We start from the raw sequence: 25495 nt of genomic DNA, 5'->3' as shown, positions 1-25495 counted from the left end.
GGCAGAATACAATATTTATTTTTTATTTATTTATTCGAGTACCTACAGCGCCCAGTTTGGGCATTACAGTAGGGGGAGGAGACATAAAACTTGAAATTGATACAGGGTATGAATACCGATAACAAAACAAGTAAGCATGCTCAGCTTATACAGTGTGTACACATTCTCGGGAACATGAGGCAATCAAGGAAAAGTAAAACACAAGCAGAAATGCAGACAGAAATTGGCATCTTTCATTTCAACAAAAATTGTGACAGAGCATTTTGAAATGAGGGTGGCGGGGTGGGTACAATATATTCTGGTAGGTTGTTCCATTCGTGTGTGGTTTTCGGGAAGGAGTTTTTGTAAGTATTTATGCGACATTGGTATTCGCGAACTTTGCGGGAGTGATCTAGGCGAGAGGATACATAAGTGGGATCTTTAATGTACACGTCTTTATTTAAACCAGTGCTACCAATATAAATATTATGAAATAGATTTAATCTTAAGAATTTGCGCCTGTCCTGCAGGAGAGGCCAACCCAAATGTTTACGAATGTACGAAGAGCGGTTAGTGAAATCATAGTTACCAGACACAAAACGCGCTGCTCGTTTCTGAACCCTTTCTAGCGCATTTGTACATATTTTAGTGTCTGGATCCCAAGCCACACAACCGTACTCTAAAATTGAGCGAACGTTAGAAAGATAGAGCGTTTCCTTTAGTTTAGGTGGGGCCTGTTTAAAGTTACGCTTCAGGAAGTTCAATACACGGCTCGCTTTAGCACCGATGTATGCAATGTGGTCGTTCCAGGATAGGTTGCTCGTAAAGAAAACGCCTAGGTACTTATATTTAGACACAACTTCCAAACGATTGTCTCCAAGAAAGTAATTCGTATTTAGAATGTTCTTTTTGTTTGTGAAGCGAACGGTATTACATTTTGAAAAGTTAAGTGTCATGTTCCATGTGGTGCACCATGATAACACAGCATTTAGATCACTTTGTAGTTGAGCAGAATCTTGAGCAGACGTGACGTCACGATATATGCAACAGTCATCTGCATACATGCGCATGCGGCTGGATACTTGTTGGGTTATATCATTTATAAATATCAAAAAAAGAAGGGGTCCCAGAACAGATCCCTGGGGGACCCCTGATAAGACATCGACTTCAGATGAATTCACTTCCTCGAGAACAACCCGCTGTTTTCTACCAACAAGATACGCTTCAAGCCACTTCAACAAAGAGGGAGGGATATTTAGAGCAGACAGTTTAAGTAATAATAAATTGTGTGATACAGAATCAGAGGCTTCTTGAAAATCTAAAAATACACAGTCCACTTGGCATCCATTGTCGATCGAGGCAGCTATATCATGACTAAATTCAATTAGTTGAGTATCGCAGGACAACCCTTTTCTGAAACCGTGTTGCGTAGTGCATAAAAAGTTATCTTGAAGATGGGAGATTAAATTGGTATAGATAATGTGTTTCATCAATTTACATATTACACAAGTTAGCGAGATCGGTCTGTAATTTTTTGTTCGCGTTTTGTCTCCAGCTTTGAAGATAGGGGCAACGTTGGCACTTTTCCAGTCGTCAGGTAAACAATAGTTGTAAGCAGTTCTTTTTCGGTGACAGCGGTCATGAATTCGAAATGTCTGCGGTACTTTTACACGTTCGTCGTGCTACTTCTCGGCGAGACTGTTGAAACCCCAGCTTAAAAGAAAACGTTCACATAAATCATCATCATCAGCCTGACAAACCCCACTGAGGACAGAGGCCTTTCCCATGTTCCGCTAGTCAACTTCGTCCTGTGCTTGCTGCTGCCACTTTACACCAGCAAACATCCTAATCTCATCTGCCCACCAAACTTTCTGTATCCCCTTCTCCCGCTTGCCTTTTAATGACCAACGGTAATCCTTCCTACGCACACTAGATACCCGACCCATGTTCTATTCTACTCCTTGGTTTCAACTGTGATATCCTTAACCCCGGCTTGTTCACTGATCCACTCTGCTCTCTTTTCGTCTCTTAAGGTTACAACTATCATTTTTCTTTCCACCCCTCGATGCGTCATCCTCAATTTAAGCTGAAACCTCTGAAAGCTGAAAGGCTCGAACTTTCTGCTCCGTAGGTATACGTACCGGCAATATGCAGCTGTTATATACCTTTCTCTTGACGACTAGTGGCATATTAACATTCATAATTTGAGAATGCTCGCCGAATGTGCTCTGCCCCACTCTTAATCTTCTAGTTATTTCAATCTCGTGATTCAGATCCGCGGTTACTACCTGTGCTAAGTACTCTCTATCTTACAACTTCAAGTGCACAGCTACCTATCTCGAAGCGCTGTTCTCTTCCGCAGTCGTACATTACTTTCGTTTTCTGCAGATTAATTTGAAGACCCACCTTTCTGCTCTCCTTGTCTAACTCCGTAATCATGAGTTGCAATTCGTCCCTTGAGTTACTCAGCAATGCAATGTCATCGGCGAGCGCAGGTTACTAAGGTACTCTTCATTGACTCTTATCCCTAACTCTTCCGAACCTCCTACAGGCACGCGGTAAGTAGCATTGGGGAGCTTGTATCCCCCTGCCTTACACCCTTCTTGATAGGTATTCTGTCGCTTTCTTTGTGAAGCACTATGGCAGCAGTTGATCTCTTGTAGATTTCTTCCGGGATGTTTATATATGTTTCGTCCACGCCCTGATTCTGCGCGCAGTGTCTGTATGGCTGCTGATGTCTCTACTGAATCAAATCCCTTCTCGTAATATGAAGGCTATGTATAGCGGTTGGTTATATTCTGAGCATTTCTCTATTACCTGATTGATAGTATGAATGTGGTCGATTGTTGAGTAGCCTGTTCGAAATACTGCTTGTTCCTTTGGTTGATTGAATTCTAATGTTCTCTTAATTCTGTAAGCAATCACCTTTGTAAATATCTTGCATACGACGCGGAGCAAGCTGATCCTTGAAATATACTCACCTTTAACGGTTCCCCCTTGGCGTAAGCGTCCACGGTTACTTTAACTTGCTCCAGGATGTCAGACACCTTCTGCTTCAAAGTGTCCTTTACATGCGTGTGAACACTTCTGTTTACCAGCGTCGTCACAATTTCAAAACATGCGCAGCACAGCAAAACTGTTCCATTTCCCAAGCTACTCACGTATGTCACATACTGCGAAGATCAACCACATAAAATAAAGAGTAGTTCACGCGACGCAGGTATCTTCTCTTCTTGGCATCCATCACAAGAACAGATCAGACTTCTTCAACCATACTACTTGCGAAACTGCGTCACAAGACTCGGACATAGCCGTGGCTACGTCTGGGGGAAATGGCGGGGATCTACAGATTGTCGCGACACTTAGGGACAGCTATATTAAACACAATTAAGTTCAGCGGTGGTGCCACACGCGAGCGGTTATTGCCTGACGCAGCGCTGGCGTCGTCGCGAGCGTTTCTTAATCTACTTCTTGACCGACAGATGACGCAAAAGTATGGTGAATGGCGTGTACGAATACATGGAGCGTATGGGAAGTTTCGCAACTCGCATAACTGAAGTCATGCAACAAATGAGTCGCGTGATTAAGGAAGTCTAAAAGTGACGTCATGGAAGCAGTTTCCATGGCGCACTGCATGGTACTGCGACATGGCGGCCTTGATGACGTAAGGACAGCGTAATCACGGTTTGCTTAACCTGTTTTAGTATGATATCAACGCGGCAAAAACGTCACTGGTCCCCACGCGCATAACGAAAGAACCTACGTGCGCTGTACTGATAAATATACCGTGACGAGCGTCACGAATTGCGCATGCTTCCATGCGGTGCTAAACCATTGTAGCTGGCTACAACGCAAGCTACAATGAATAGGAGAACATGGACTATGTCTGCCATTTACGAATGCTCGTTTTGTCAGCTACTGGCTACACAATTGACGACTTCCAGTCCATCTCAGTGAACAAGGAATGCGTATGCGGTTCCTAAACATCAGATAACTTCATCAGACTTGGTCAGTGAACGTGTTTCATCGCTCCTAAAAACATCGGATCCGCAAAGCCACTAGTATACCCGGTCCAATTACCAAGGACTTCACATAACGGACGTAAGACACCGAAAGTAAACTCACGTCTGGCACAGTCTCCTGGATATCACTCAACTTGGTCGACAGCGGCACGAAAGCATCCGTGCTAAAGTCGAGGCTACTCACCTGCAGTAGTATAGGCAAGGAGAGACGGCACGACACAAGTGAGAAGTGGACCCGTCGAAGCGCAGTATTTCTAGAACTATCTCTAGGATGTTGTTTGAGCAGTTTCAAGCTCGTATAGCAGTTATTCTTACGACAGCACGCCAATAAAGAAGCACGTGTCCGAACGATCAACCGATGCGTTTTGGATCACATAAAACTCACCACCATCGCGCGTTAACCAACCAATTATCAAGCACTTCACACTAACTCGACCTGACGTAACGCTGTTTTGACAGCGAAGCACTTCTCAGTCGAGGCTTCGCCGCTCGTTGGGGTAGCACTGACTGGCGAGAGTGTGACATGGTGGGAGGGAAAGGAGGAGTACGGTGGAAAGGGTGAACCACGAAGCGCCGCGCTAAGAAGGAAAGCGTAGAGGCTCGGTGGAAAGGGGGACAAAAGCTTCGCTGTTTTGTTTGCTGAAAGATGCAAAATTGCATTGAAGAAAGACCCGCCAGTTGCTTTCCTAATAGGTCACATTTTACATCTGCGGTTAACTAGATTGAACGACAATGTCGTGAAGTCAGTAGATCCGTGATTTAATGGTGGGCAACGCTTTATGTCGAGACTGTCGGCTTTCATTATATTCAAGCTTAAGCTTCGCCGTTTTGTCAGTGTACGCGAAAAGGAGCTGTGCGAATAGCAAGAGCTAATTTATTTTCCTGGTGCCACACTAACAATCCGTCATACGCCACCTCAATAAGCAATAAGTGGACTAGTTAGCTCATTTTTACTACTACCACATTGCCGCCCCATTTTAGTGTCCCACTTCCTCCAAACTCTACGACGGCAAAACTTAGACGCAAAAGACAAAACGCGCTTCTTCTCTAGTGTACATGACCTACTTTCAGACTGGTAGTTTTTATTATTACTAAACAACTAAGCAAAATTTACGTAGTATACTACTAACAACACATAGTCGAGCTCGTTCGTGGCGATTTGATCGCGGAAGAAATCAAATGTCGCAAACAAGGGCACGACCTAATGTAACACCAACGCCGGCTATCAACTGAAAGGCCGAACCGTGGCGAACATAAGGGTCGATACAAGAGTTACAAAAACAGCCGTACTTTGGTGGCTATAGTACATGCACCAACTAGCCCAGCAAAGTGCACCTCTGAAATAATTGTAATATTGTCGACAATAATGTTTCTCCTTGTTCAGCACGGAAATGTACCGAATTCCGAAACCGCATCTTCTGTCTCTCCTTGAATTCGTTTCCTCTCTGACGACTGTGGAATCGTATATAAGCAGCAATCCATTTCATCGCTGCTACGTGAAACTATAAGCAGCGAAGATTTATTCCTCGCGAATCACTCACGTCTCGCAGGTAGGCCAGCATGTTCAAGTCACCGAACTTGACCGCTCTGACGTCATTCATCTTGGTCTCGATGTCGGTGAGCATGTTGATGTGCTTGGGAATGAGTGGCACCTTGGGGTCGATGAAGTGTGCCAGCTTCTCGGAGAGCAGAGGGTCGTCCACACCCGACCATAGCCACGAGAAGGCCCAGTCGGTACCCCCGGCACTGTTTAACAGTGATAAAAATATTTGTCGGTGTGTTTTATTTTTTAAAGAGGTACTAGCGTGAAAGTTTTTAGTTGTTTCTTTTTTTTGCACTTAATAAAATGCCATGACATAAAGGATCTAGAAAATCTACTGCCAAGCGTGAGTGCACACCGAAAACGTTATTACAGTACATTTCTAAAAGAGAGTTTTGGTTCCCTACTGCACCCTGACGTCACAACACGGTATCAGCTTCGTGGCACGTGCTCGCGCTAGAAAGCGCGACGTATCAGCGGCAGCTTTACACTATATCTATGGCTTCATCGGTGACGCAAGAGCGGCCATTTTGAATGTTTTGCTGACGCGCGAGCAGCCGTTTCTGAAGTTTTAGCGTCTCTAACGTCATCGCAACTAGCCAGACTGCTGCGTGAAGTCACCACAATTCGTACTGTATATCATGACGAGCTAAAACGCGTGTGCATGCGTGTTTGTCTGTGTATGTGTGTGCTTCCCTGTCGTTAATTCACTGCTGTTTTTCATTGTGCGTACAAATTGAGCAGCATCGCGAGTTTCTCGTCACCGCCACCTCATACAAACCGATATTCCGCTGTTCCGCTATAGCCGCGTGAAGTAAGCCAATACCGTCTAACTTCCCAGGCACACGAAGTAGTCTCCACTGGCTACAGCGAGACTACTGGCTACAGCGAGACTACTGGCTACAGCGAGACTACTGGCTGTAGAGACTACCTGGTGATGTTGCGCATCAGCTGGTCTCCGAGCAGCTTGTACAGACTGAGCGGATGGTCGTGGCACTTGACGAAGCGCTTGAAGATGTCCTGCACCACGTCTACACTCACGTGGGACAGGGCCTCCCGGGAGCCGTTGACGATTTCCCAATCACGCGCGACCTTCATGCCGAACCTGGGAGGAAGTTTTAAGGACGGGCGTCAATTGACCCATACATATAGACACGGGCGTCGGGCGTCTTTCGCCTCTATCGAACATTTAAGAATCCTAGAAACTCTGTCTCTCTATGTATCCCTGACAGTCTCGCAGAACTCGGTTTCGCAGGAAAGAACCCACCAGTCACAACTCTAAAGGGTCCCTGAACCACTCGGAGATCGAAGGCGAGACTAGTTTCTTTCCCGCCTTCACTACCTTTTCTACAAGCGGTACATCCTCCTCGCCACTTATTTCTTCATAAAGCGCGCGGCGTGTCAGCACTAAAAGCGTTGAGCCAGTTGAAGTTTAACCTCCCTGTCCTTCCTCATTTATTCCTCCTGAAGTTTTGCGCTTTTCGACTACATGCAAAGATTCCGTCTCTGCTTGCACAGTCGCAAACGCAGACAGTGAAAAGAAATCAGTTTATCGCGCATGATATAGTCGTGCAATGCAAGGTGGAACGTGCCGGCGACTGTGTGGTCACGGAAAATACGCAACGATTCTCGACAGATATCTCTCGTATATTGACCAATTGAGAGCTTATTTCATCCCAACGCCACGTGAAAAAAGTGCTGACGTAACGAATAGCGCCGCGAGAATGGAAAACGCCGGAAGAGACTAACCCCCGTAATCACAAAAGCTGCTCCTTCCACTCTTTTTATTTACGAGGCTTCAGAAATAGAAAGGCTGGGCAGTGCATGTGTCAGCAGGCCTTCGATTGCGCTATCACTAAAAAAAAAAAAATAGATTTCCCTCGGAACGTTAGCACACGTGTTGTTCATGGTGCGTTGTGGAGATGACTACGTGGTTGTTAGGTGGATTCTGTTCTGTTTGTTTTGTATTTCTCTTTTTTGTCAAATGCTGCCCAAGTATATATTGTGCGCCTCTAGCAAATAAATTCTTGTTGTAAGTCAGTGCCGCTGTCTGTCTCCTTCTTTCTCTTGTCCCTCGTTATTGGCGCTGTTTTTTAAGTGAATCATGTCGTACCAACTCGCCCAAGCAACCACGTTAGCTCCCTCCACTCAACTTTCACCCTTCACTTGACGGAGTTGAGCCCTGCGCCACCACTCGGCTGAAAATGACGCTGCGCTTCTCAAGAATCGCAGCAGACTGTCGCCGATATGCAGTGACTTTCTGTGCCTAGAGTAGGCGCTCCCGTCGGCTTTCTCGAGTGAAGGCCAAGCGTTGAGTGAAGGAAAGTTCTAGAACACGGGGGTAAAACGCTGTTTTTTTGTATTTTCAGAGGCTGTTTCTGGGTCCTTTAAGAATACCTGAGCTTCGCCTTCAGTAGTAGAACGCGATAGCGGTATCGGGTCACATACTCGCAGCCTTTAACCAGAGCCGCAAAGAAGGAATGTTTCTCCACATAACATCGGACGTTTCAAGCGATCCTAGAATGTTCACTGGATGTAGTACGTTTGCTAACTGCCCACTATACGCCACAATATGTCATCAACAACATCATCGTCGCCACCATCAGCCCGATATGCCCACTGCAGAGCAAGGGCTTATCCCGCGTTCCACCGATCTGCCCGGTCATGCGCGTGCTGCGGTTACAGTATACCCACGAAATTCGTTATCTAGTCTGTCCCATCAGTGTGTTCTTTACTGTTTCCCATTTTTTTCAACGCGCTATATACGCTTCGACGTGAACATCTGCCCACCTTCCTTCGCATGTTTGCCTTCGTTACGAATGCATGCAGTCTGTCACTTTTTACTGTGAAGCGATTATCTTGCATTCCCGCTGTATGCCATGCAAATTTCCCATTCTTCTTGACATCGTATAAGATGTCGTATAAAGATAGTCTAAACTAGACTACTTTTACATGTGTCCTTGTTGCTAACTACCCGGTACACCGATAAACTGCACCTGTATATCCAATAAGGCTCGTAGCCAGGGTAGAGGCCCTCGGGGCTTGCCCCCTCCCGAAATTTGCATGGCGGTGTGTGTGTTTCACCGATGACATTGATAAAAAAATAGGCAACAGGTCCTCCCCGCTTGAAAAAAAATTCCTGACCGCGCGTGTGATGTCAACTGCAACGAGTACAAAGATAAAAAAAATTTTTTGCAGATTCGCATTAATGCTGCCAAGTTTAGAGGGACAGTTAAGAGGCTACAGATTTTTTTTACACCCCCACCCCCCCCCCCAAAGAAGCTCGGCCATTCGTAGAGTAGACCACGACGATCACGTTTGTCGAATATTACAGCACTGCGCGGTGCCTCCATTTCGAAAAACAACTCCCGCACTACGCCTGACCAATCGTCCTTTCACGCGCGGTGACGCACGTAGCACACAGCTCTTCGATTGGTCTAAACCTTGTCACGACAACGGGCTACGCTTTTTTCTTCGTGTGAGGGAGAAGGGTGGCAAGACTGCGCGAGAATTTTCGTTTCTCTTCGTTGTAAAAGTAGCGGAGATGTCCCACACCGAGTTTTCGAAACTCCGTAGCAAGATCGTACGAACTTGCTGGGGAGTTTATAGGAAGTTTACGCTTATACTAGGGAGTATATAGGGAGTTTACGCTTATACCTCGATCGTTGTCGTCATTGATGCTTTAGTAAACGGAGCAGCGAGAATTCTGCGAACGGAAATCACTATATAACGGCAACCAAGATACGCAAGTCTCTGGTTTCACTGTACTCGAGCTATACGTCAAGTTTTAGATGCGAAGCAGCTTGTCGCGAAGTTCAATCCGGCGTGCGGCGTGACTACCCTTACTACGCATGGGCCACGACTGGCCCGAGAACTGCCAGAACGCGCTAGCGTGTTCCGGCTTGTGTAAGAGGCTGAGTGAGACCAGTAAGACGTTGTGACCACTCCCTTTACTCTCTCTCTCTAAGAGATCACGTGACAGCGTCGGGAACCATCATTGTAAGACACACGCGCTCCCTAGTGGTGGCGATGAACAGGCCCCGCGGGGCATGCTCCAAAAAGCGTGCGAGACGACTAACAGCAACAGAAACTACCCCGCTCCACTTCCAAGGACGCGTTAACATCAGGCAACGTGCCCATGATCAGCGGAACTATAAATCGACTCATGCGCTGCTTCGCATGCTACTTGTGGTTCCCCTTAGTGCGAGATGGTGTAATTGTTTTTATAGCAAAAGCCGTATATGACTAGATGAAACGAAAAAAACATTCGGCATCGGTGTCACAAGCGGTCTCCATTGGCTGTGGTGTCCGTTACGTCATTCTCAGCGTCGTACTCAAGCACGCGCGCCATTGGTTGCGTCGTGAATGACGTCGTCCGTCACGTGGCACGCGTGGCATCAAGCACGCGCGCATCAGTTTCTACTGAAAGCTTTCACGCGTGTAATCCCTGCATTCTAGAACTTCACTCAACGCTTCACTCAACGCTTCACCTTCACTCGAGAAAGACGACGGGAGCGCCGTCTCTAAGAACGGCAAGTCACTGCATATCAAGGATAATCTGCTGCGATTAGCGCAGCGTCATTTTCAGCCGAGCAGTAACGCACTGCTAAACTCTGTCAAGTGAAGAGTGAAAGTCGAGTCGAGGAGCGTTTGTGAATACGGGGGTAAGCCACGGACAACCCTAGAAAAGCGACGACAGTGGAAACTTGAGAGAGCTCGCATTCGCCGGGCCGATGCTGATATCCGGGCACAAAAACAGGCGAGTTCCAGCAGCAACTGCGTACCGATGACCTGGCAGCCTTCCAAGCCGCGCTAAATCGCGAATAGGAATGCAAGCGCCGGGCGGTCGAACGCTTGTCAAAGCGCTGCCAAACGTTTTCACCAACAAAGCCGCGCCGAACAAGTGGTGACGCGGGCACAACAACGTCAACGTTATTTCGGGAGCGCGGTCGCCAGGACGAACGCCCTCTTTCGGCGGGAGTTTCCCCAGCGGCACTTGGGCTTCGAGCGCGACGTCTGGCATGTGAAACAAACACTGTGGCAGCCCAAGCCAAACGTGTGTCTAAACCACATTAAGAAGCACGAACGTGTAACCAATAATTGTGAATAGCTCCAGTGCAGTTGAACGCACTGCTAAACAGCGGGACCGCACGTTTCTCGCTGGTTAACGATTTGGACGGAGTGCTCGGCTAGTGAATTTTTTTTTTCTTAGGTTATAACCAAGAACAATATTTAAGCGGCTATGAAAAAGGCCAACGACAGGAACTCGAGGCTGTCACGTGCTCCGCGACTTTGTGACTCACGTGAGCCACGTGTGTGTTCGTGACTCACGTGAGCCACGAACACAGGCGCACCTGAGCATGTCGGCGAAGGCAGGCGTCGTCGGATCGGCTGCCACGTCGCAAACGCTGCGCTGCAACGTGAACCCGACGGTCAGGCCAGCTGCGGTCGCCAACATGGCGACGCCAAAGAGCAGCAGGAACACGAACACGCCCAGAAAGAGGCACCACCGGCTTCTCCGGTGAACGTTTCCCTGTCAACAAAGGGCGTGCGCTTATCATCCCCTCGTCACGCTCACGAAGTACTAGGTGTAGATATGAAAAACTGTTTACGACGAGTATAATGTCTTGTTTGATTGTGATGTTATTGAATTCAGATCTGTAAACTATTCAACTGAGCTGTGTTCGATTTGGAACACTGTACTGGAAGCCAGTTTTCCCTGGCTATCGGTCCAGATAATTGTTTGTGTAAAGAAAAATGAAGCATTTCACTGCGATGTTTTCATTGGCACCCCAGCAGCTCCGGGTCGGCTGATTTGTGCAGAGATGCCTGGTAAGACGTCATTGGTAGATGAGAAATCCGTGAACCGGGTGCTTGTGCTGGTGGATCCAAAGTGTCCACAAGTAGACTTGTCTTTTTCACGGCTGCAACCGATTTTTCTCACGAAATACCTCTTTCCCTCAAACTCAGGCTGTCCAGAGGGCCCGTGAACGAGCGGAGAGGCATGGCCTCTCTGTTCCGACATGGGACTAGCCAACGGCTGGGTGGGGACCTACATAGTTGGCCCGCTGCCTTGCCTCTCAGGACCAAATAAAGTTGTTTGTCCTGTCCTGTCCTCAAACTCATGAAATTTGCCACGGTGGCCACCCGTCGTCCTTCTCCCCCGCTTACGCAGTTGCCCTTTCGTCCTCCTTTGTTGGGATTGAAGGATGGGACACGAAGCGTACAAGCAGGAGCGGCTGTGTTGTGTTTAGTATTGCTACTTCCAGATAGCGCAATGACCTGAGAAGGCCCCTGCAGAGTCAGTCAAGGACACGTTTGGGTTCGGGAACGCCGTTTTGCTACCGATATGTTTGAACAAGTCCGCTATCAACAGCATGGCCTCCGACATAGCGCGCCATCTCCGAGGACGTGTCAACAGTTTTATCAACAAATGAAAAGGGTGTTCGTTCAAAGCAGCGAAGACTTAAGACCTCGAGACACGTGGGCGTCAGATTTTGTATCATATACCTCTGTGCGTCTTTTGTACGGTATGGCATGACGTCATACAGGACATTTTCGCTCAATTCGCGTGACTCGGAGGATGTGAGGTGCAAATAGACTCTTTACTCGACTTGCACTCATTTGTTTTTACTTCAGACGCTTATAGAAACGCGACATAGCTGTACGCAGCTTCAGGAAAACCGAACTGTGACCACCGTTTCGCAAAATATAAGAAGCGCTAACAAAACACAACTATAGGCTAACCTGCGCGTCAGCAGCCAAGTGTCTCAGCCACTGGACCACCGCGGCGGGTCGCGAAAGAAAACAAGACACGTAAAAGCGGCTCGTACCGGATCGCTGGACCAGTGGAACAAGGCCACACCGGTCGAGTAGAAGGTGACGATGAGGAAGAGAACAGCGCCCAGCGGTGCGACGATCAGGCTGTTGACGCGCACCAAGGGCTGGAGGATGCTGACGTAGCGACCGTAACTTTCGCGCACCATCGAGTTCAGGCGGTCCGGATGGCGGACCCACGAAGCCGTGAATTGGTCCACCAGGTCTTCGAGGTCACTGCCGAAATACTCCACCTCGAGCTTGATGTCTGCAGCAAAGTGTCGCCGTAAGCTCCCCCCACGGCGGCAGGCTTTGAAGAACTACTTGCACTGACGTGACTATACAGAGCATTGCTCAAGTACAGTCGACGACAAAAAAAAGTTTACAGACCACAGCCAAAAGCATCTTCGCGACACCTCCGCTACGTAAGCGGCAATAGAGAGCACCACCGCGGCAAATATCCATTCGTCCCTTAATCTGTGGCCTGTATGTTTTCTGACTGGGTAGAAATACTTCTCGCTTTCTGACGCGACGCGCTTTTCGGACGCGCTGCGTCTACGTGTTTTTGGCTCGAGAGCAGTTTATGACCGCAACCGTTATCAGTCGCAATCTTTACCGAAAAGTGACACATGGCCAACGGAACATCGTCCGAGACACGCCGTGATGGCGTTAATCCCGCTGTGAAAATAGATGTGGTGGCCATATTGCATATATAAGTTGATTAATATGTGGGTTTAACGTATGTATGTATGTATGTATGTATGTATGTATGTATGTATGTATGCATGCATGTATGTATTTATGTATGTATGTATTTATGTATGTATGTATGTATGTATGTATGTATGTATGTATGTATGTATGCATGCATGCATGTATGTATGCATGCATGCATGCATGTATGTATGTATGTATGTATGTATGTATGTATGTATGTATGTATGTATGTATGTATGTATGTATGTATGTATGTATGTATGTATGTATGTATGTATGTATGTATGTATGTATGTATGTATGTATGTATGCATGCATGTATGCATGTATGATTTGAGTGAGCACGGAATGCGTTTATGAGTCATATGTTCTCTATTATTTATCAGCTCAATCTCGTTATTTGTATTTATTGATCGATAGTTAGTGAATAACTATCGGCCCAAATCTATTACAAGCACATGTTGTAAGTTGTTGGAGCACGTCATTTCAAAGTACCTTATCGATTTTTCTTGAAAAACGCAATGCCCTATCACCCTATCAACATGGTTTTAGAAAGAACATGTCTACAGTTACACAGCTTGTAACAACAGTACACGATTTTTCGCATATCCTTGATATGACTGGACAGGTGGATGCCTTGTTTTTAGATTTTTCGAAGGCATTTGATAAAGTGCCTGATGGGAAGTTATTACGGAATCTGGAATATTTGAGTGTTCCGTCAAATGTTGTTAAATGGATTGGCACCTACCTTCCAGACAGGCGGCAGTTCGTACAAGTTTCGGATCACTCCTCAGAACTGTTGTATGTGACTTCTAGAGTGCCTCAGGGAAGTGTTTTGGGACCGTTGATGTTTCTAGTTTACATTATTGAATTGGCAGACTTAATTAATAATGGCGTTTGCATTCGACTGTTCGCGGATGACTGCGTTGTTTTTAAAGAAATTAGTACTCCAAACGATCATGTACTGCTACAACAAAACCTACAGGCTATTGGGGACTGGTGCATTAGATGGGACATGGAGTTAAACACAGAAAAAAGTGTACTTCTGCGTATTACAAGAAAGAAATTTCCTAGCACGTTCACTTACTCTATAAACCAGCGTGATATACAGGAAGTAGACAAATGTAGGTATCTGGGAGTAACTATCAATAACAAACTCACCTGGTCAGCACATATATCGGCTACTTGTACCTCTGCACTGCAGAAGTTGTGGTTTCTCAAAAGGAAACTGAAAACCGCACCTCCTAGAGTTAAGCTTCTATCATACAATACCTTCATCAGAACTAAATTAGAATATGCCTTCAATTGTATGGGGCCCCTACAACTAAAGTGATGTGAAAGAATTAGAACGTGTCCAAAGAAAAGCAGTGCGCTTTATATTTATTAATCATAGGATGACTGACTCGCCTTCCTTACTAATAAAGCAACATAACATCTCATCGTTAGAATCGCGTAGAAATGTCAGTACGTTGATTTTTATTCACAAGTGTCTCACCGGAAATACAAATGCAATTATTCCCGATTGTGTACGTTCCCACTCAACTAGGAAAACTAGACACACCCACAGTAGGTCACTTGCCCCAATTTTCGCAAGAACGAAATTGCATCAATACAGCTTTTTCCTTAGAACTGTGTCCGAATGGAATGCCTTACGCTCCACTGTTGTTGATGCCAATGACTTTGTATACGCGAAGTGGAAAACTTATGTTGTGTGCCGCCATTGCAATCAATGTTTCTTTTGCGTTTCCTTTTTCTTATTGCTCTTATTTTTGCTTGTTCGCTGTGTTTGCGATGTTTTTTTTAATTATTTTGTAATCATTGTATAGCCCTTCCTGCATGGACCACACGGTGGTCTGCAGTATTGATAAATAAATAAATAAATAAATAAATAAAGCTATGTTATTTTTTGTCTTTATTATGTTCTTTTCGTTCTACGTATGGCTCATTCCCGCATACCATGACGGGATCCGACGAACCTACAATCGTGCGTTCATTGACGCCACGGCGAGGGCAACATTGATTGATTGATTGATTGATTGATTGATTGATTGATTGATTGATTGATTGATTGATTGATTGATTGATTGATTGATTGATTGATAACACTTTCTGTCTTGTATGCAAGAAGACATACATGCCTATACCTTTAGCATCTGTGCTGAATGTGTGCTGTACGCCTTCCGTGGTCAGGGGGAGCTGGGCAACCTGCGAGAGAGATACGACGCTACATGATGCACCAAGGCCGTTTCGCTGGTGTTTTTTTTTTCCCTTTTGGAATATTCCACACTTCAATAGAGACGACAAGAACGGACCAGCACGTCACTGATTTAATAGTAAATTTTATCGAGGAAATATGCTTCCTGCTAACCTTTACAAAAGACATGAGATTGTAACCCACGTCTTCGTCACTGTTACTCGATTTCGAAGGTAACTTGTTGGTGTGTTCAGAAAAAAAGTTTTAAAGATTTAGAGTACGAGGTACTCTACTAAGGGAAAGCATAAAGCCGTCCCGTGTGTGTGTGGGAAGGAGCGTTTTCCTCGCACACCCAACGAGTTTTTATGTCCATTGCTGGAGCTTGAAAAAAATTGTATCTGAAGGCACCGGTGAGATTCGAACTCGCGATCTCCTATTTACTTCACTCTCCTTTACTCCTGTTAACCAACTGAGCCAGGTCGCTCCAGTGCTATTTCGCGCAGTAAAACTGCGCAGGAAACAACAACAGACCAGACGAGAAGAAAAACAAGCGTACGAAAAGCGCATATTGACAATTATTTCTCGGCACTCAGCATTGAGTCGCAACACATGTCAAGTCGCAATACGTTAATTTGCGCGTGTTATAGTAATCATTCCCAATGACTTTTTTGCTTAAATATTCATTCTGAAGTTGTTTGTGCTCCCTTCTTGCATAAATATAATGAAACTTCAGGCTCTAAATCCCGTGCGAATTTGTTTGCCGTTATGTCCATGTTGAGCAATGAAAAGCGGCAATTAAAACGACTCGTAAAAAGAGGTATATAGCGACTTCAACAAATTGGTTGTATGCAACAGTGCACCACAAAATGAAGTTAAATTAAAACATATTCATTACGCGGGAGCTTCAATTCATCCAAAGCTCAATGTCCCTTGCTTTCATGGCCTCTAGTCTTCAGAAAAAGCAAAAAGAAAAAAATCTACGCATATCCACGAATTCAATGCTGATGATGGGGCGAAGCCGTGTGCATCGAATCATATATCGCGGCCATCTGTTTTATTTTGCTTAACAGCCTTTTGTTGTTGTTTTTCTTTTTGTTAACCTTTTTGTTCTTTTATACATGCATGTAGCAATATGCTTTGATTGATGGGTTGTTAAATGTCAACACTTTTTTTTTCGGTGTGGGGCCTTTCTTTTGTTTGTTCTGGTTAGCAGCCTTTTGATAAGCTTTTCGATGTTCACAAATGTTTCGGTTTCTACACGTGCTGCGGACGCTGGGTGGCGGTTTACGGACGGAGGGACGTTGTGCAGTATAAACGTGCTTCTCCCTTAAAGCTTTATCGTTTTGCCACAAAGGTGTACGTAGCGCCTCCTAAGCTACAGGGGATTGCACGAGGATTGACAGTAAGACTAACTTGTCAAGTAGCCAATACCAAAGCATGGGTTCGTAGTTGTACGTATTGAAATGAGGGTGTTTTTGTTGGTGTTTAATGACCTCTGCTCTTGAACGATGTTAATGATGATAACGCCACGGATGTCTGGCTAACGCGGTCAAGCGCTTTTCTCCGCGTATATGAAATGACTGCGCCAATTTTCTAGCACTGCTGTCATTCAAAAGCTAAAGTGGGAAGTAGCTCAGAAGCTGTCACTTCCTCTTATGCCAGGTAAGTTGCACTGAGAAGCGCGAATGCGATACAGGCTCGTTCTTGCAAACAAATAGAAACACAACAATAATTGAGCTCTTACGTCCCAAAACCGCGATACGATTATGACACACGCCGTAGTGGAGGGCTCCGGAAATTTGGACCATTTCGCCAGTAGATCAGTCACGTGACATGATTCAGATTCCTCCGCAGCCAGCATTTACATGACGGGAGAATTCGGGCTATATACAGCGAGGATTTCGGCACTGCTCCCCGAAGATCTGAACTGTGATCTGGGCTTTCGTCGTTTCACGAATCGCTCCGCGTGGCACGAAACAGAGACGCGGAAAAGGGTGACGTATGGTGACGTACGGTGACGTAGAACGTGACCCCTGGGGTCAAACCGCGATTTATTCCGTCATGTGACTTCCGTTAACGCGGCCGCATCCCACGACCAGCTGCCGAGCATCCCAGCCACCTGGGCGGACGCAAACAGAAAATTTCCAATGTACGTAAGTTAGTAACATCTCCTCGTATTAGTAATTGTTTTAAATGTTATAAGTTATATGTTGCCCCGCCGCGGTGATCTAGTGGCTAAAGTACTCGGCCGCTGACCCGCAAGTCACGGGATCGAATCCCGGCTGCATTTTCGATGGAAGCGAAAATGCTGTAGGCCCGTGCGTTCAGATTTGGGGGCACGTTAAAGAACCCCAGGTGGTCGAAATTTCCGAAGCCCTCCACTACGGCGTCTCTCATAATCATTACCTGGTTTTGTAACGTTAAACTACACATATCAATCAAATCAATCAATTACCTTATATGTTACGTTCCAGCAGAGGGGGAAAAGTGCAAGTTATAGGGGCTCGTCTTGCTCGTTAGACACAATATTAATGACTACTCACAGACAATGATGCCAAGGAAAGAATAATGTATTTCCTTGGCATCACTGTCTATTGCTATTGACAGCCCCGCAATAGATAGTGAAGTTCATTTTCCTAAGTACTCAACACGGACCTCATACCTGCAAGTGTCGGCGATGAGGTCACAATCAACACAATCATAATTACTACGCACGTGGTGCCATGCGCTAGACAAGTGAATGGGCGATATCATCGGACGATGATTTGATTTGATTTGTGGGGTTTAGCGTCCCAAAACCACCATATGATTATGAGAGACGCCGTAGTGAAGGGCTCCGGAAATTTCAACCGCCTGGGGTTGTTTAACGTGCACCCAAATCTGAGCACACGGGCCTACAACATTTCCGCCTCCATCGGAAATGCAGCCGCCACAGCCGGGATTCGATCCCGCGACTTGCGGGTCAGCAGCCGAGTATACCTTAGCCACTAGACCACCGCGGCGGGGCCATCGGACGATGAAATGAGGCGTGTTAGCTTTTTGGAACTTGACAGCGCCGTTATGGTGGCAACGATTTAAGCGCTGAACGATCTTGGTCGGAAGACGTGGGATCGAGTCCCGGTCATGGCCGTCGAATTTGGTGGAGGCGATATGCTTGAGGGCACGAGTATTTATGGTAGTCAATATTTTATTCTTGTTCCTTCATTATGGCATTCTTCCTAATCATATCGTATTTTTGGGACGTGAAATGCCTACAATTGTTTTAAAGCGCCGTATATTTTTTCTGCGTCTTACCGCCAGCTTGGTAAGGTGGCCACATAGGATATGACGTCACAAACACATGGCGGCCCGAATTCAAAGGCAACATTTGGGAACTGGTGCGAAAAATCCTCTAGATCAATTTTAAAAAAAACTAACTGCCACACAGCCATAAATTTACGACCCATATCATGGGAGTATTAATGAAGACGTGAGGGAAAATCTGTTTAGATCGATAGAGGTGGAAACATCGCCGGAGTTGCCATTTAAACTTAAGTCGCTCGATTCGCGGAAAGTCACGGCGAGAAAAAAAAAAAAGTCGACGCACCAAATCGACTTGTTTCTCGAGGTCGGACGGTCTCAGGCCATCCAGCTTCGCCACGAACCGGTTCAAGTCGCCCAGGTGGAGCTGCGTCGATTCACAATCGATTCCTAAATACGGGTTGTCATTTTTAAAACGAAGTATTTATTCTGCGATTTCATTTTCTCATATAGCTGAGCGAACTGCCACGGTGATATCGTAATAATTTTTGTTTATTTATTTATTTAGGAATATTGCAGGCTTTGAAAACGCCCAGGCAGGAGGGGAAAGGAATATAGGAATATTGCAGGCTTTGAAAAGGCCCAGGCAGTAGGGGAAAGGAATATGCAAACGGTAAAAAAGTGTGTAGATATCAAAGATAATATACTGACAACAAAATGAATCTACCACAAAGAAACAAGCACTAGAAAATGTGAAACAATGAAATAGAATATACAGAATGAAAGGATCATGAATACATAACTATCTAATCAATGGACAAGGGTATCTGTGCAAGGCTAGGTTTAAGATGTAATGGCTGCGATAGAGTCGGTGTTGCTGAGTGCACTGAAAGGTAAAGGCGGTTCCAGTCTGCTACTGTTCGAGGGAAAAAGCAATATTTAAATATGTTGCTTAAATATGTTGGAATTTCAGGCACCGTTCAGATTGTAGCACACCAACGCGCAATATGATATATGAAAGCAACGACATAAAGAAGATATTCTGCCATGGTGAGTGCAGTGGTGAAGTGTTCACGTGTTTGAACGCGACATCAAAACTTTCGGCATAACGACCTCTAATAGCTCGAGATAACCACGTCGTGTTGCGACGGGTCTGGCGCTTGAAGATAATGTAGGTTCTGATCTATGCATTTCAGTCGAAATTACGCCACCGCGGCCCGAAATGAAAAGGGTGGAGACCAAAGCGTGCGAGTTATACTTAGGCCTAAATAGTGCTGTTTCAATCGCCGAGTACTGCACATACTAAATCGACTTCATTTACATGAACTACGCACAAAGAGATTAAACCATGCTGATGTATAAACCAGCATTTTTTTTGTGAATCTCATTCGATACTGAAACCCAGTGAGGCATCCATTAAAGCCCGCACGGGAGCGCTTTTCAATTATATAGTCCTTGGCCAGGAGATATGAACACGTCTGCACACTTAACATATCAAAAAGGGGGACGAGAGCAGATGCGGACGTGTATGCATTTATACTTTGCTAGCAGGATATGGAAGCTCATATACCACCAGTGAAACGACGCTGAAAAGGCCTGAAGACGTTGACGGTATGTACAAGTGCGCTAGCAAATAGCTCGGCTGCAGTGCCTGCGTACAGTCATGTAACTGCTGTAAAATATTAATAACAACTAAGACAATGAGGTCAGTGAGAGTATATAGGGGATGTTAATAGTAATTGTAACGAAAATGCTAGGAAAGTTGACGAAAAGACAACAGAAAAAAAGTATTTTCTGTGATAGTATTAATGGTGGTGGCGATTGTACTACTAATTAACTAACAAATTAACTAACAAATGAACTAATTATTAATCAACTAAATGAAGAATCGACTCATTACTATTTAAATTCAACTAATTAAGTAACCAATAGGGTGAATACCAAATTAGTTAGCTAATTAATCAATTAATTGCCTTGGTAACTACTCGTTTAATCAATGCATTATTCAATAAATTAATGAACTAATTAATAAATTAATTGTCAACCTGTCTGACTAACTATCTAACTGACCAACTATCTAACTATCTGACTAACTATCAAACTAACTGTATAACGGACTATGTAACTATTTAACTAACTAACTGACTACATAACTGACCATCTAACTAACTGACCATCTAACTGACTGACCATCTAACTGAGTGACCATCTAACTGACTAACCAACTGACCATCTAACTGACTGACCGACTGATCATCTAACTGACTGACCGACTGACCATCTAACCGACTGACCATCTAACTGAGTGACCATCTAACTGACTGACCAACTGACCATCTAACTGACTGACCGACTGATCATCTGACTGACTGACTGGCCATCTAACTGACTGACCGACTGACTATCTAGCCGACTGACTAACTAACCAACTGACCATCTAACCGACTGACCATCTAACCGACTGACCATCTAACCGACTGACCATCTAACCGACTGACCATCTCACTGACTGACGATCTGACTGACTGACCAACTGACCATCTAACCGACTGACCAACTGACCATCTAACTGACTGACCGACTGACCATCTCACTGACTGACTATCTGACTGACTGACCAACCAACTACTACTACTACTACTACTACTACTACTACTACTACTACTACTACTACTACTACTACTATTACTACTACTACTACTGATACTACTACTACTACGACTACTACTGCACCCTCTACCTGATGGGGTGAGGCTGCCTGCGAGGGGACGAGGTCGAACGTCTTGTTCAGCTCCATGCAGCGGGCGGCGGCCGGCGCCTTGGACGCGCACTCGGCCACGGCAGCCGCAATGCGCGCGTGGATGCCCACCCGCTGCTGCTTGAGCTGCTCCACGAGGGCGTCCAGCTCGACACCCAGCGCGGTCGCGTTCTTCAGGCACTCGTCGATGAGCGCCACGTCTGCGCGAACACTTTCCGTCACTCCATGCACAGCTATACGATGACGAATCGGAACAGACATTTCAAACAAGCGACAGCCGCACCGTATAGCATCTCTGACTAGCGAAGCGAGTTCGTTATATCCGAAAAACTCGCGACAAGCTTGAATTCGCAATACTCTATAGAATGGCGAGAATACCCTTCATCTGCTTCGTTATATCCAACATTTCGTTATGCACGGTATTCCACAAATCTAATAATAATAATAAGTCCCACACCAGTCCATCTAAATAGCATGATGTGATGAATCGGCAGCACAATACTGACAGGCTGAAAAGTGACGCAGCTATTTATATTTTCCATTCCCGTGTTGTTGTCGTTTTTTGTTTACCAATAATCTTCCCGTGGCAAGAGTTCCGCTGTCGCATTGTAAGACGGTGGTTTACTAACACGAGAACTTTTTTTTTGTACAATTGACCCTTAAGCGTAATATCTATAGGAGCAACGTTTCTTGGACACTCACGGCGAACAGACTTCTGAACTTCTTCGATGGGCGACTCGCCGACTATTCCTTTGAAATCTTCGCCAATTTTAACGACGCAACCTGTAAAGCAGACAAATATCGTTGTAAATTATCATTTGAGAGGCACGATATTGCAGCAGGGTACGCAATCGGGCTGGTTGGTTCATAATTTACAGTACAAAAAAAAATTGCGCGAGAAAGACGGGACAAAGACAGGACACAAACCACGGCGCTGACTAGCAACCAAATGTGTATTATTCTTCCAGTCAGCATATATATCCACTCCATCGCAATCAATGGAAAAAAAATGGCCGCGTACGTGCGTGCTTCTCTGCAAATGTTGTCCAAAAATGATAGTCTTCTGCCATCCTTCTTTCGTGCATAGTGTCACATTTTCTGCACGCAGGGTCGTTTGAATTGAGTATCGATTTATTTTCTAGTAAAGAAACACACCCACTAATACTAAAGTATTCATGTCGCGCCTCAGATATGCATAGTACCTGCTTTTCGATCGACTCTCTTTACAAACATCAACGCAGTCAACAGTTCAAGATGGCTGGGCGTTCAGCGATGTAGTTCGAAAACTTTGGCAAAGTAGCCGAATCATTTTATGTGACAGACAGACAGACAGACAGACAGACAGACAGACAGACAGACAGACAGACAGACAGACAGACAGACAGACAGATAGACAGATAGATAGATAGATAGATAGATAGATAGATAGATAGATAGATAGATAGATAGATAGATAGATAGATAGATAGATAGATAGATAGATAGATAGATAGATAGATAGATAGATAGATAGATAGATAGATAGATAGATAGATAGATAGACAGACAGACAGACAGACAGACAGACAGACAGACAGACAGACAGACAGAAAGACAGACAGACAGACAGACAGACAGACAGACAGACAGACAGACAGACAGACAGACAGACAGATAGATAGATAGATAGATAGATAGATAGATAGATAGATAGATAGATAGATAGATAGATAGATAGATAGATAGATAGATAGATAGATAGATAGATAGATAGATAGATAGATAGATAGACAGACAGACAGACAGACAGACAGACAGACAGACAGACAGACAGACAGACAGACAGACAGACAGATAGACAGATAGATAGATAGATAGATAGATAGATAGATAGATAGATAGATAGATAGATAGATAGATAGATAGATAGATAGATAGATAGATAGATAGATAGATAGATAGATAGATAGATAGATAGATAGATAGACAGACAGACAGACAGACAGACAGACAGACAGACAGACAGACAGACAGACAGACAGACAGACAGACAGACAGACAGACAGACAGACAGACAGACGGACGGACGGACGGACGGACGGACGGACGGACGGACGCACGGATAGATAGACAGACAGACAGACAGACAGACAGACAGACAGACCGAAATTTGTGCGTTCAAGTATCCCTAGAAAGACTACCGTCTTTAGAAATGAAGACAGTCTGCGCAGAAGCAACAGAAGTGCTCAATCGGACAGAAATGTTAGCTCCTTCAGAAGGAGTGAATTCGAAAACAATCTCGCGCGTTCCTCGCCACCATTGTAAATAAGATACAATTTAGAAGTGACAGCTGCGCGTCCGTCGTGGTATTTAGACCGGATATTTCAATCTATGCCAACTTTGCAAGAAGGCGCGAGCCACACACAGACCTCTCCTCTGGGACTGTGCGCCACCGCAGAGTAACCAAGATGAAATGCCAACAAAAATCAGCAGCAAAATTATGAGCCAAGAGCCAGGCAACCAAAGAGACATAGTCCAGCTCGTGCTTGGGTATCCTGGAATGCTAGCGGCTGAAAGCGGCGTTCCCACGGGTTTGACGCAATAAAGTTGTTTCAACAATAGAGTTGTTTCACTCGCTAAATATTTCTGTTGTCAGGCTGAACAAAGCTATAGTTGGAAATGTTTTAAAGCTTTCGCCGTTCACTCACTGTCTATCCTTCTGTCGAAGTCGGCTTCGAAAGTGTCGTAATCCCTCACTAGCAGAGCATCGATTTCCTGCGAGGAGACACAAAGACAATATATGTGACCACCGTCCCAAATTAAAGCTGCATTTTAGTGTTGGAGTGACTTCGTACAACTGCCTCAGATGTTCATGTGCTTATAGTTATCTAGCTCGCTGTATAGCTTGCTAACTTGACTACTGTTTAGAAAAGTAACGTTCTGCCTCATTTGCTTTTGTGTTACTTTTTTTTTACTTTTTCAGCCCAGTTTTTTTCTTTATAATCGTTTTTCTATAATTTTTCTCACTGATAAGGTGTTATTTTTCGAACGCTTTATTACTTTACTGTTCTTGTTGGTTTCATGTATGTATGCTACTACCTCCCCCCCCCCCCCCCTATGCAATCCCCTTGGGTCATTAGGGCACATAAATAAGTATACAAATACATTTTAGAGATCGATATTGACAGTCGTTGGATGGAATCCTGGCCGCCCCAATCTTCAGTAATAACGTATGTGCGATTGAAGAAAATAGTTCTTTTCAATGGTAGCGTTTGGTGACAATGTATTCGAATATCCACTCCCTCCTGCCCCCACTCTTACATTTTTCCCTGCCCCGACTTTTGTGGGACTAAAATTCTGCGACTGCGGCCCGCTGCCTAAGAAGAGCTTCGGACCCTTGTTCTAGGGGCTCGTTTCTTTGTGAGACGCACCCGAATGCATGCAACAGAAAATTAAGAAAATGATGCATCAGCGGGGTACGCTATGATAATTCATTTCTGACGCAATCTATTTCTCGATAATATTGGACCAGTGCTTACGTGTTTTGTCTTGTCGAAGAAGAGCATGATGTCCCTGATGATGCGGTGCGACTGGGGCACGATGTTATTGACGCCCATGGGCACGTGCACGAGCGCTACGATCGTGAACGACGCGAAGATCCTGCGATCAGGGTTGGCGGGACAGCACTACCGGTAAGCAGTTGCCCGCATGTATAGAGAAAGAAAGTGCATTATTCTTAGACCAGACAAGTTTCACTTCACAATATCTCCCAATGATCTCGAAAAAACTCTATCCTGTGATGACCTAATCGCTTTTACGGGCGCAGCTCCTTGAGATCGAGGCTTGTCCGTTGTGGCCAGCCGCTACACTACGTGGCTGTGCGGCACTCGCTGCACACCCCGCGTGCTCTCTCTAGTTTCGCAGTTTCGCTCGCTGCGCTTTCTCTGCTTCGTTGCGAGCGAAGGTCACGACTAGCTTGGTTACGGTGAAGGGATCATCGAACCTGCATTTTTTTCGTCCCCACTCGTGGCACGTGTGGGCTGTGTGCGTGAATTTGCGTCCGTTACCGCCACTCTCCAGTTGCTGTCGCGTGAATAAATTATGGATCAACAAAAGCCGCGTCTAACTACCATATACTTTGACGAATTTAAGGTGTATATTTGGTGTATTTGGTCTATTTGGTGTTGTTGTTATTGTTGTTGACTTCACATTGCCGATTGTTTGCCACTGCTGTCGTGCTAAAACGTGGC

The 25495-nt window shown here is 45.3% G+C and overlaps 1 protein-coding gene across 1 annotated transcript in view; it reads right to left on the bottom strand.

The window, feature by feature from the left end:
- LOC142767169 (uncharacterized) overlaps positions 1 to 25495 on the bottom strand; it is a 56806-nt gene that overhangs the window by 17213 nt on the left and 14098 nt on the right. Inside the window, exons 5-16 of the mRNA XM_075868386.1 lie at positions 24785 to 24905; positions 23954 to 24020; positions 21969 to 22049; positions 21249 to 21466; positions 18855 to 18935; positions 15219 to 15279; positions 12375 to 12625; positions 10896 to 11074; positions 6473 to 6646; positions 5543 to 5747; positions 4105 to 4185; positions 2961 to 3152 (exon numbers count right to left, since the gene is read on the bottom strand). Coding sequence (XP_075724501.1) covers positions 2961 to 3152; positions 4105 to 4185; positions 5543 to 5747; positions 6473 to 6646; positions 10896 to 11074; positions 12375 to 12625; positions 15219 to 15279; positions 18855 to 18935; positions 21249 to 21466; positions 21969 to 22049; positions 23954 to 24020; positions 24785 to 24905 — 1711 coding nt within the window. The remainder of the gene's footprint in view (positions 1 to 2960; positions 3153 to 4104; positions 4186 to 5542; positions 5748 to 6472; positions 6647 to 10895; positions 11075 to 12374; positions 12626 to 15218; positions 15280 to 18854; positions 18936 to 21248; positions 21467 to 21968; positions 22050 to 23953; positions 24021 to 24784; positions 24906 to 25495) is intronic.

Source organism: Rhipicephalus microplus, chromosome 7, assembly GCF_043290135.1.
Source record: "Rhipicephalus microplus isolate Deutch F79 chromosome 7, USDA_Rmic, whole genome shotgun sequence".
In the NCBI taxonomy this organism is placed as follows: Eukaryota; Metazoa; Arthropoda; class Arachnida; order Ixodida; family Ixodidae; genus Rhipicephalus; species Rhipicephalus microplus.
Note: the sequence above shows the minus strand (reverse complement) of the source record. Positions and strands in the feature narration are given on the sequence as shown.